We start from the raw sequence: 11,124 nt of genomic DNA, 5'->3' as shown, positions 1-11,124 counted from the left end.
GGGGCTTACCTGAGTCAAGCATCTTCTCCAAAGGCTGTCACAGGATCTGGTGACAGTGACCTGGCTCATTCAGTGCCTGCAATTAATGCCCAGCACAGGGTGAAGCGCGCAGTCTCACTTCACTGGCTTGAGGAAAAATCCTAGTAAGGACAAAGCAGATACATTTTCAACATACACTCCCAGTTCAAAGTAAAAGCTGGACATACAAAAGCAACAGGGTGGCTCGTTGCCTGTTACGTTCCGTTGTGTTTGCACATTGCAGTTAGGAACACAGCACTTTCCCAGAACTGTCTCGCTTACTTGGGAATCTGGACCTCTGCCCTGCTTATTTCTTTTCTGTGCTTTTCTGGCTTAGAACACACACCTCTGCAACTAAAGGATATTAGTGTGTTATCTGTCTTCTCAACATTGCCCGTTCTCACTCCTAGTTCACATCCCACTGAAGAGAAAACTTCCAGTTTGCCCAGCGCTACTGTCCTTTGTCTTTGTGGCCAGAAAAAGGCATAGGGAAGAGAGTGGAACTGCATTTTTTCTGAGTCAGCATTCCTTAAATTGTTATCTTCAGTTTTCAGCCAGTTTCTGAGGGACCTCTCGGGGAAAAGGCAGATATAAATCATCATTCCACAGCCTCCTGCTCAGGCTGTAGCCTTGGCACTAGAAAGCTGGAGTGCACTTTTCCTGGACTTTGAAAGTCACAGCCCCCAGAGCCAGTGCCGGAGCAGGGGGAACAGAAGAAGATGGAGGCGTGCACTTGCCCCCACGATGCTCTCTGTTCCATAGGATATCGAAGCGGGTCTGTTAAATCCAGCTGTCCTCGCATGCTTTTAGCCACATGCTGCACCTACAGGCTGCTCTGCCATGCCATGCCATGTGATGTAGCGCTGTGAAAATCCAGTCATCCGACTTACAATTTTCTTTTTTTAAATCAGAGCCCTCAGGCAGTTGATAGTCACAAGGAATTCACATCCAATGCTTTCCTCAAGACTAAATCTAGTAGGGTGTTTACATCCTAGGTCTGTTGTAAGTTTACACACAAGATCTTTTGTGAAGGTTACCTATAAAATTGGTCAAACACAGAGCACCAAAACAGTTTATGTGTCAGGCCTGATCGATCATCTCTACAACTTGGCCGCTGTCACAGTTGTTTAGAATGCTAATTAAAAGAACTGAGCAAACCAAACTGGACAGCACTTTACTCCATGCAGCCCCTGAATATTAACATGAGCAGTGACTTGTCATTTGCAGAATGGGAAACAGACATTGCTTTTCCTGCTTCAAATAACTGTGAGCAAACTAGGGGCATATCTAGAGACCCAACCCCCAGCTTTCTCTGTACAGAGCTCAACCATCCACCAAGCCAACGTTACGCCTGATTCACCCAGGAGCTGTTTCTTCCTTTATGTCCCCTGCAGAGGGGAGGTATGCTGCCCATGGCGTGGCGTTACGGTGTAGCTCGTTCCTACAGGACTGTTGCTCGTGCCTCTGCACAGGAACAAAGTGCTGTACACCTCATGGATGCTTTCTAGCAATGCGTGACTGAACAAACATCACTTGTGCTGTGCAAGTGCTTGTATTTATGTGGCTGAAGTGGTTTGTCTCACCGATGGTCCTTCCTTGCCGGGTTTGGCCAGACTCCGCTGTCTCACTCCAACGCAGAAGTGGGCAGAATTCAGGGTGCCGAGCAGGTGGAGGCTTGCGACTTCCATGCATGCAGCTCATGCTGCTGCTGATGTGCACACAGTAACACAACCTCGCAGCTGTAGCTCTGAGTTTTGTGGAGTTTGCTGGGCATTAATTAAACAAGAGAAGGCAGCAGTACTTCTTTCACTCATTCTGACTGGGTATTTGTTCTTCCTGGACATGAGGTGATAACATCTATCACTTAATTTGCATTGGTAGAATCATTTAGGTTGGAAAAGATCCTTAAGATTGAGTCCAACTATAAACCCAACATTGCTAATTCTACTGCTAATCAGTGCAAAATTATTTTTGCACTTCATGGAATGGTTTGGGCTGGAAGGGACCCCAAAGCCCACCCAGTCCCACCCCGTGCCATGGGCAGGGACACCTCCCATTGGATCAGGGGCTCCAAGCCCCATCCAACCTGGCCTGGAACCCCTCCAGGGATGGGGCAGCCACGGCTGCTCTGGGCAACCTGGGCCAGGGCCTCCCCACCCTCACAGGAAAACATTTCTGCCGGAGATCTCATCTCTATCTCCACTCTTTCAACTGAAAATTGTTTCCACTAATCCCATCCCATCTAATGTCTAGCCTAAGTCTCTCCCCTCCAATTTAAAGCCACGAAATGCATGAAAGGGCTTTGAGGAGTGAAATACCAAAAAGAACCCAACCAAACTAAAAAAAAAGCCAAAAAAAACCCCAAAAAAACATAAAACCCCCAATAAAACAAAACCAAAAAACTAAAAAAAAAACCAAAAAGACCAAACCAAAAACCCCAAACAAAAAAAAAATACAAAAAAAGAAACAAAAAACCCCAACAAGGGAAAAATGAAAACAAAAAGGAAAACAAAAAGGAAAACAAAAAGGAAAACAAAAAGGAAAACAAAAAGGAAAACAAAAAGACCCCACAAACCAAACAAAGAAAAAACAAAATAAAAAACCTAAAGAAAAACAAAAAATAGAAAACCAACCCCAAAATTAAACATAAAAATTAAAAAAAACTGAAAAAACTATACCCAAAACCCGCCGAAAAAAACAAATAACCAAACCCCAAAAACTGAAAGTCAAACCAAAACTAAGATACAAAAAAAGAAACTAAAAAACAAACAAAACCCCCAAAACAAAATATCAAAACAAAACCCCAAAAACAAAACCCCAAAAACAAAACCCCAAACCCAAAACAATTAAAAAAAAAAACCACAGAAAAAAAACACCACAAAAGAAACCCCAAACCCCAAAACCCCCAAACAATAACAAACGCGCGCCCCCCCCCCCCCCAGCCGCCCCCCCGGCCGGGGCAGCCTCAGCCTCAGCCCGCGCTTTTCCCGCCCTCCCCGCCCGCGCGCCACGAGGCGGCTGAGGGGAGACCTCGTCCTGCTGCGCTGCTCTCCGAAAGGAGGTGGTTGTGAGGTGAGTGTTGGTCTCTTCTCCCAGGAAAGAAGAGAAAGGGTGACAGGAAGCGCCTCCAGCTGCACCAGGGCAGGTTTAGGTTGTATATCAGGAAATAATTTCTTCACCCCAAAGGGTTCTCAGGCTGCCCAGGGAGGCGGTGGAGTCCCCATCCCAGCAGGGGTTTAAGAGATGGGTGGATGAGGTGCTCAGGGATGTGGTTTAGTAGTGAACAGGTAGGCTTGGACTCAATCTCTAAGGACTATTGTATGATTATACATTCTTTACCTCAGCGGAGTGGGGCTGAGGTGGAAAAATGTCCCGCTTTGCTGGGAAACAGTCTTGTTGGCGCGTCAGTTTCCACAGGGCCCTGGCACATGGGGATGTGGCAGTGCACCTATCCAGAGTGTCTTATACAAGGCCAGTGGTGTCCCCTGGCCACATGGCAGGACCTGCCCTCATTCCTTATCCCACACAGCTCTCCACAGTGTTCCTGGAGAAGAGGCCACTGCTGCCCAGCCTCAGGGGCTTGGTATTCCACACCAGCAGCATCCAGCCTTATGCTCAGACTTCCCCCCACGCCACAGCGTGGTTAAGGTTTCTCATGTTTTGCACCAGAATGGGGGCCAGTAATCAGGGAATGCAGCTCAGGGGTCAGGGCTGACTTTCTGAAAGTGAGTGACAGAAGCTCTCTGTGGTTTGGAAACATTTAAACTAGAGCCAGGAGAGCAGGAGGTGAGGCAATATGAAGAACATGACTGTCAGCACACTGCAAAGCTGGCTGGTGGTCACTTTTTTTTCCCATTTTGTACAACAAACAAACATCGGTTAATTTCTTATGTCTGTTGTTTGGAAGAAATTGTCTTGTACCCCTTTTGCTTGTCAATTCCAGTGGGAAGTGACCTAGCAGGCTCCCCGCTGTGCCCCACCACAGCCTGAATGGCTCATGAGCTTCCCCCTGGACTCTCCTTCCACACAATAGATGTACTTACACCATGTGCAGCTTCTGGGTGCACAGTGTCCATCACAGCCTCCAAAGACAGTTGCTGAACAGTGTCACACGCCTGCTTGCGGAGCTGCAGAGTCACTCGGGTGGCCTATTTCTGTCAAGTGAAGTTAATGTGAACTGCTCAGGGAGAAGTTATTTTTTGAGAAGACAAAGCTGCTGCTCTGTCTTAGCCATCACTCCTCCTTTAGGTCCTGCATGCAATTTCAATTCCTGTCACATATAGCATTTCCAAACTCTTCAGCAACTGGGCATTTGTTCTCTTCCTAGACATGAGGTGATAACATCTATCACTTAATTTGCATTCATGGAGTCATTTAGGTTGGAAAAGACCCTTAAGATCAAGTCCAACTATAAACCCAACACTGCCAACTTCAGCACCAAAGCCTGTCCCTCAGCTCCCCATCTACACATTTTAAATACCTCCAAGGATGGTGATTCTGTTGCTCCCCTGTGTGGCCTGTTCCATTGCTTGACAAAGCTGAAGAACTTTTCCCAATATCCAATCTAAATTTCCATGTTGTAGCACAAAGCCTCACAGCTGTTCTGCAGGGTTTTCAAGGTCCCATTTTCTCTCACCACAGTGCTGTAAGGAAGTAAAGTGATACAGCTTTGGTTCCTGGTGAACAGCCAGGGATGGAGGCTGAGTACAGATTAGCAAACTTGCAGGATTCAGCAAACGCATCCCTCTTTGCGGGCATCAGTGGTTTTCCCTACCCACGACCCCCTCAGTCTCAGTGTTCAGATAACCAAGGGGCGGGTTCTCCCAGTAGGCTCCTGTTGGGATGTGTTGCTGAACTGCAGGACTGACTACACACAAGGCAGGGTTTAAAGTGGGAAACCCACACCATCAGGCTACATTGTGGTGCTTTTTGCTTCTCTACAAAGCAAACAGGGCACAGGGTCCTCCCAGAGATACTGCCAAGCCGAGTTCACTGCCTTCCAGGAGAGCATGCCTGGCAGAGACTTTACACTCACTGTGAGCTTCTGTCTGCAGCTGGGCAGAGCGTTCTTGCTTTCTTGACCACTCTACCCAGAAGAGAAGCCTTATCCCATTCTAGGCACCAGGCAAGGCACTCTGCCTGTTTACCAGCATCACTTAAGGGAACAGGAGTATTTCAGTAAGCTCTGGGACATGGGAGAACAAAACTCAAGATGCAGGAAGTACTGGCAAAAGCATAACTTCCTTCCTACCCTTTCTCCTGCTTTGTGGTCTCCTTAGTGGTAGCTGCCAGCATGAGAAAGCAGGATAAGCCTAATTTACTGTTGTGGAAAGTGCAAGAGGGAGGTGCTCAGCCCCCATAAATGCACTGTTGGTACTCTGAGCACAGTGGTCAGGAACAGTTGCGGCTAACCTACCTAGAAATCAGGACTGCCAGCAGAACAGGCAAAAATAAGATCAGCTTTACTAGTCAGTGGTGAAAGACAGACACCTCATCTAATCAGGGCAGCCAGGAACAGGGACAGCAAACGGGCCTGCTGCAAGTTCCCCTGGGCCTCTGCAGCGTAAGGGCCTTGAACTTTAAAAGCTAGTACACCTCATTTAGGTTACTTGCAGTCAGATAATAACAGAGATAGAAGGGGAAACAAGACAAAAGCCATCTTCTTCTCCCCTATCCCAAGTACAAAAAGCCTTCCAAAACCATCTCAAGACTTACCTGATATCAGCAAGCCTTCTCTCACCTTTTGCCTCATAAACACAACCTATCCTGTAAATAACACAGCATATGCAGGACAGGAATTACAAACACCGTTCTTCATGCTCCATTCAGTGCCAAGTGAGAGAGTCCTGCAGCATGGTCGGGCTCCCTACCATCTCTGTCTTCCTCCCAAGCAGGAGATGGGTTACAGCAACCCCTTTCCCACTCTTCCAGCAAGTGCAGAGTAGAAGCTTCTGCTGAACCTGGACACCACAGCAGAGCCCTTCGTTGCTTCCCAGAGGGACAGGGGCCCAGAAAGCCAAGTCCCCTGCTATCAACTGCATCAGCTCCAGAGAAGAGACAAAGAGCCCAGTCTACCCACTGTCACCATGCCTGTACCCACAAAGTGACTGGCAAGACACAGCTACAACTCATGCCCTCCCAGCAGAGATGTAAGAAGGCCTCCATAACAAGGCTTATCACACAGCGAAGAAAAGGACATCAGTGGAACAGGAGGTACCATGCTCCAAAGCAAATCCCCTCATCGCTCTGGGGCAGCTGCTGCAGTATAGATCCAGACAGCATTACTGCCATGCAGCCACTGTGTTTACGTAAAGGCAACAGGCTTGCAGCCTGTTAGGCACCCCATAAAAAACCTTCAAAGGGCCTAAATACTCCGCAGAGTGGTATTGTCCCTACCCAAGCAGCTGACCCAACTGTTCAGCTGTTCAAAGGAAGAGCAAATGCAGCCCTGGACTAGGAACAGCCGTGCTGAAAGAGATTAGCCAACAAGAGTCAAATTCCACCACTTCAGCAGCATTTGGCTGCACAAGACCTCACCAGCACAGTCTGTTGCCAGCTGAGCTGCACTGGGGCAGCACTGCTGTAGCTTCAGTAGTCACAGAGCCAGCCCCTAAACCTGGGCAGCATGCCCAGGCTCCCACCTCGTCCCAACAGATGGGATTGTTTTACCTTTCATCAGATCCTTAAACGTTGCAGCAGTCCCATCTCAAGCTCCATCTTGGGTAGGCACGGCTAGCAGGCAGTGGAGGAAGAGCAGCGGCAGACACACTCCAAAGGCATGCAGCAGCAGAGAGGTTGTAAGCAGAACAGACTGTTCACCAAGCATTTTCTTTTCTTCTTGGTCTGCCTAACTGTAACTAGTTGTGCTTGGCGCACTCAGGATTTAATACTTCTAGTAGCCCTGTTTGATACTGCCCTTGGGCTGCCCCCGGAGCTTAGCAGCCAAGTGTTACAGGCACTGGCCTACAGGCTGCTACATGGCTTGTCACCCATACCCGCAGTGTTGCTGAGCCACTGACTTCATGGTACAACACAATACTGGGTCTCTTACAACATAAAGACCACAGCTCACGAAGCAGCAAAGATAGCCTGGATTCTAAAGACCTCATTCCTAAGCCTGCTGTTAGGGTTTACCTTACACTCCATGTCTTTTCCCCAGCGAGTGCATTTGGCCTGTCTTGGCTGCTCTTCTCTACTCTCTAGCACTCACAATGCTTCCATCTGCCAAGCATGTCCTTGGAAAGCAAAGCTATTTGCAAGAGCACACCCTGTTCCCTGTCACCCCCATGCCAGCAAGGGGATGGGAGCACCACTTCTTGGTCAGAGGTGGCACAACGCATGCCCAACATACACTTGTTTGTGCTTCCCTGGCTGGGACTCATCCCAGAGCTTGGAAACTAAACAGCGAGGGGTCGCTCATGGCCACAAAAACAGTGAAGGGAGCAACTACTGCTAAGGTAGCTTTGGTCAGTCAGTCATGCTTGGTCTGGCATGCAATCTAACTCAGTACCAGCCGGAAGGCCACAGTCTAAGTAGGCACATAGATGGACACATACACCCTCCCGCTGTTTACCCCTACAGCGTACACAGGAGCAAGCAGATTAGAGCAGAAAAAAAAGCAGCTGAAGCAGCCAGTGCGAATTTGGGTTTATTTTACTATGCGGGGGGGTGGGACAAACTAAACAAACCAAGCTATAGCTTGTCGCTGAACTTAATGGCTTTGACTTTAAAGTCCCCCTCCACAGCCAGGTATTCAATTTTCTCCATGCTCAGTCGATTAGGGAACTGGAACTCCGCATCAGGCACCTTCACCGTCGCCTCCATTTCATTGAAGGAGATGCAAATCTGTAGAGAGCCACAAGAAGGAAGGCTAACACATATTCAGCTCACAAGCCTTGCTCTTCACTCCCTCCAGACAGGTTCGGGACAGTGGAGGTGGCTACCAGTGTCAAGGCCGTGCTCGCTAGCTCAGCCTCCCCCCTGCCTGGCAGAGGAAGCCTGTTTGCTCTGCCCCAAGGTCAGCTCCAAGCTTCTGTAAGCAGAGGATGACACAGACCTAGTCTGTTTTAGGTGCCAGTGTTTGAGTTGCCTTTACTTGCATGGCTTGCAAAGGGAAGGCCAGAGTGGAGCACTTAACCCATCTGAGCTGCTGGGCTTTGATTTGACCAAAGCAGGTCTAGAGAGTGCACTGTGTTTAGCTGTGAGACTCTTCCCCTTTTGCTTAGTCCCCCTTCCATGTCTGCTCCTTCTCCACCACAGAGGTACAAGGCAGCATTAAAAATCTGTGCTGTTGGCCTACTAGTGGTCTGTGCTAGGGCCTTGCATGCACCCCAGGGCCTCACCTCTATCTTGTCACCATGCTGGAAGGGAAAGTCAGCCTTCCTGTCCTCCTCTCCCCACGTGCCATCCTCCTTTGAATTGCACACGATGGTGTTGACATCCCCGTGGCAGTCGAAGCGAGGATTGAAATGTAGCATGAGGTTGCTGCTGTCCTTCCCAACGTTCACAGCAAACCTGGGGGAACAGAGAGGCCGTGCAAAGGAGGTTCCTGCACATCAGGAGCTTAGGCTCACCCCAGCACCATATCAATCCACTCACTATCTCGTCACTCACCCTTTGGCATCAGACGTGATCTTCCCTTTGACCTTGATGCACTCACCAGGCTGAATGTCCAGCTGAGTGACAACCAGTCCCTGCAGGGCCAAACCGCAGGAGTTAGTCTCTCCCAAAGCAAGCCTACCAACTGCGCTTGAGCACACATGAGCTCTCACAGATCCCCATGCGTCTTGTGCTAGAGGAAGGATTGAGTAGGGCCAGCTGCCTCTCTCAGCCCTCTGCCAGGGAATCCTATCTCACAGCCATCGCCCCACTAAGCAACATAAGCTGACAAGGAGGCGATTCAAGGCAGTGTAACAAGAGTGGCATTGATTTACCAGTTGCTGCAGAAGATATCCTTGCAAACATGCTTGCACCTTCAAGTCAGCAGTGTTCAGAGCCATTAGCATAGGATTAACAGTAGTGAGTTCATCTGTCCCCCTCCCTAGGCAGGTCCCCAAGCAACAGGAGCCACCAGAGAAGTTTGTCTTGATGTAGAGCAGCTGACGTGGAGAGAGGAGTTGGTGCAGCCCACTTCTGGCTGCAGCTCCATAAAGCAGAACAAACACCCCCAAGAAGGTCCCACTTGCAGAGGGGAGGGCTTTATCCTTTCCTTGGAGCTGTGCCATTCACCCCCCCAGCCTCAGACCCACAAGCCAGCACTTAACATGGCGAGCCTCCCTCAGCTGAGGTGAGGATGCAGTTTGGTGAGGCCAGGCATAGCTCAAATCATGCAGTGCCCCAGGCCCAAGCATGGTGATACTCAGCTCCACATAGCCATATACCAGGTAAGGCAGGAAGACTAGTTTCCTAACTTCACTGTATCGTTTACTCTGACTAGTTCTCCTAGCCTGGCTTGTGCAGGTCTGTGCCCAGCTGCTGCAGGCTGCTGTGGAGCCCCGTACTCCTCTAGGACTCCAACCCATCCCCAGCAGTTTTAGTCCTCATTCCTGCCCCCTGCTCTGCCCGCACGCAGGCTGCTACAGTCAGATTCCCCCCAGTCACTAAACTGCCGGTAGTCGCAGCACTAACACTGCCTTCTGGCTCGATTTCTAGTGCAGGGCTAGAAGTGGCACAGTGGTCTGAAACACCCTCTAAACTGAGGGAGTCCTTTGAAGAAAGGCAAGTTAGGGGTGGTGAGGGTAGGTTACAGGATGCTGCCATCCTGCTTTCTTCTGCTGTTCCATGAAGAGTTGGCTCAAGTCACAAACCCAAAAGGCATTTTTCCAGAAAAAAAAAAAAAAAAACACGAAGTTTAAGGGAAAAAGGTATAAAGAGTATTCAAACTGTAGAGTTGCAAGCAGTCCCAAACCTTTAGTGCACTCAAGGATATAAATATGCATTAGAACAAATTCCCAACTTTGACAGCACAATAGAGAAGAAGAGGAGAAGAAAACCGGCTGGTCAGCCCTAACTATTCCTCCCACAGCCATCCATCAACCCAGCATTTCCTCTCAGCTAATCCTTTTCTCCTCCTACCCCTGGCACCAAGCCCAAACCCCACACACAGCCAGCCCCTGGTCCTGCTTGGCACACCAGTCCAGCTTGAAGGCACTCACTTGCTCCATGCTGCAGACACCAGCCAGGACACCCCTGCTCCACAGCTCAACGTGACGCAGCTCTGCGCTCCCGCAGCTTAAATCACTTGGGCAGGACCATCACATGATGGAGGGGGGGTAAAGGAGGGGATCAATAGCAGTTGTTTGGGGTTGGAGCATTCCCAGCCATTTAAAGTGGGCAGTAGGAGATCTCGATTTATATTGTTTTTAGTAGGCAGGGAGTGTATGATTTTAAAACCTTGTGATTGTTTGCTTCTGCGTGAGCCTAGAAATCCTTACTGTAAGCTCTTCTAGCCGCTACGCAGTGTATGTTGGCTCTCATCCCGGGAGCCTGAGTGTGGCTCTGTGCCTGAAGCAAGGTGACTGCTTTTTGTTAAGTGATCTCCATCTAAAATGTGGGTTGGAGTCTTCATGTTACTGCTGTATAGTGACTGCCTCTGAGAATGTGTGCATTCACATCCTCCCAGCCCCGTGCCTGCAAGGAGCCTGGACTGACAGGAGCCCCTGGGTACAAATCATCACTACTTGCAGTTAAATGAAACCCAAGGGTTTTTTATAGTCTGTACCAGCATTTTAAAGTTAGAGTTGTTTGTGTGGGGCACCACTGGATGTGAGAATTCAGGCTACAGCTTTTGAAAAGCAGCGTGATCTCGATGGTTCCATTCCAATTGTAAAAGACTCCAGAGGCAAAAGAGAAATGCTTTGTTAGTGGAGGAAGAGGCTGAGCAGGGCTGAGCGCAGCCACCAAGAAGGGAGGCTGCTTTCCCAGCTAGTCCTGAATGCCTTTTCCCTTTACTACGTCACTTCAAAGCACATAGCATCACTGCCCCGGAGGTCTTTGCAGAGCAAAAGTGGGTGCTCTGTGGGTCTGTGACTGGATCAGCTGGGTGCTGTTTATAGCTTTGAGTCAGCTTTAGCAGGGTCCTCAGGCCTCTGTGCCTCGGTTTCCCTC

The 11,124-nt window shown here is 49.3% G+C and overlaps 1 protein-coding gene across 1 annotated transcript; it reads right to left on the bottom strand.

The window, feature by feature from the left end:
• On the bottom strand, window positions 1–10,318 carry LOC104063867 (16 kDa beta-galactoside-binding lectin). Its single transcript, XM_009566140.2, has 6 exons — window positions 10,173–10,318; window positions 8,632–8,711; window positions 8,361–8,532; window positions 4,499–7,863; window positions 4,062–4,172; window positions 1–140 (listed from the first exon to the last, which is right to left on the bottom strand). The coding sequence occupies exons 1-4, from the start codon at window positions 10,179–10,181 to the stop codon at window positions 7,711–7,713; spliced, it is 414 nt and encodes a 137-aa protein (XP_009564435.1). The 5' UTR covers window positions 10,182–10,318; the 3' UTR covers window positions 1–140; window positions 4,062–4,172; window positions 4,499–7,710.
• Window positions 10,319–11,124: the final 806 nt, after the last annotated feature.

This window comes from Cuculus canorus, chromosome 4, assembly GCF_017976375.1.
Source record: "Cuculus canorus isolate bCucCan1 chromosome 4, bCucCan1.pri, whole genome shotgun sequence".
Taxonomy (NCBI): Eukaryota; Metazoa; Chordata; class Aves; order Cuculiformes; family Cuculidae; genus Cuculus; species Cuculus canorus.
The sequence above is the reverse complement of the archived record's forward strand: the minus strand, read 5'-3'. Positions and strand labels throughout refer to the sequence as shown.

What these genes read in the sequence shown, in the direction of transcription:
- LOC104063867 (XM_009566140.2), bottom strand. An exon ending in ATCACGTCTGATGCCAAAGG is followed by an intron (nt 8,533 to 8,631) that starts GTGAGTGACGAG and finishes CTGTTCCCCCAG; the next exon opens with GTTTGCTGTGAACGTTGGGA. An exon ending in AGCATGGTGACAAGATAGAG is followed by an intron (nt 7,864 to 8,360) that starts GTGAGGCCCTGG and finishes GGCTCTCTACAG; the next exon opens with ATTTGCATCTCCTTCAATGA.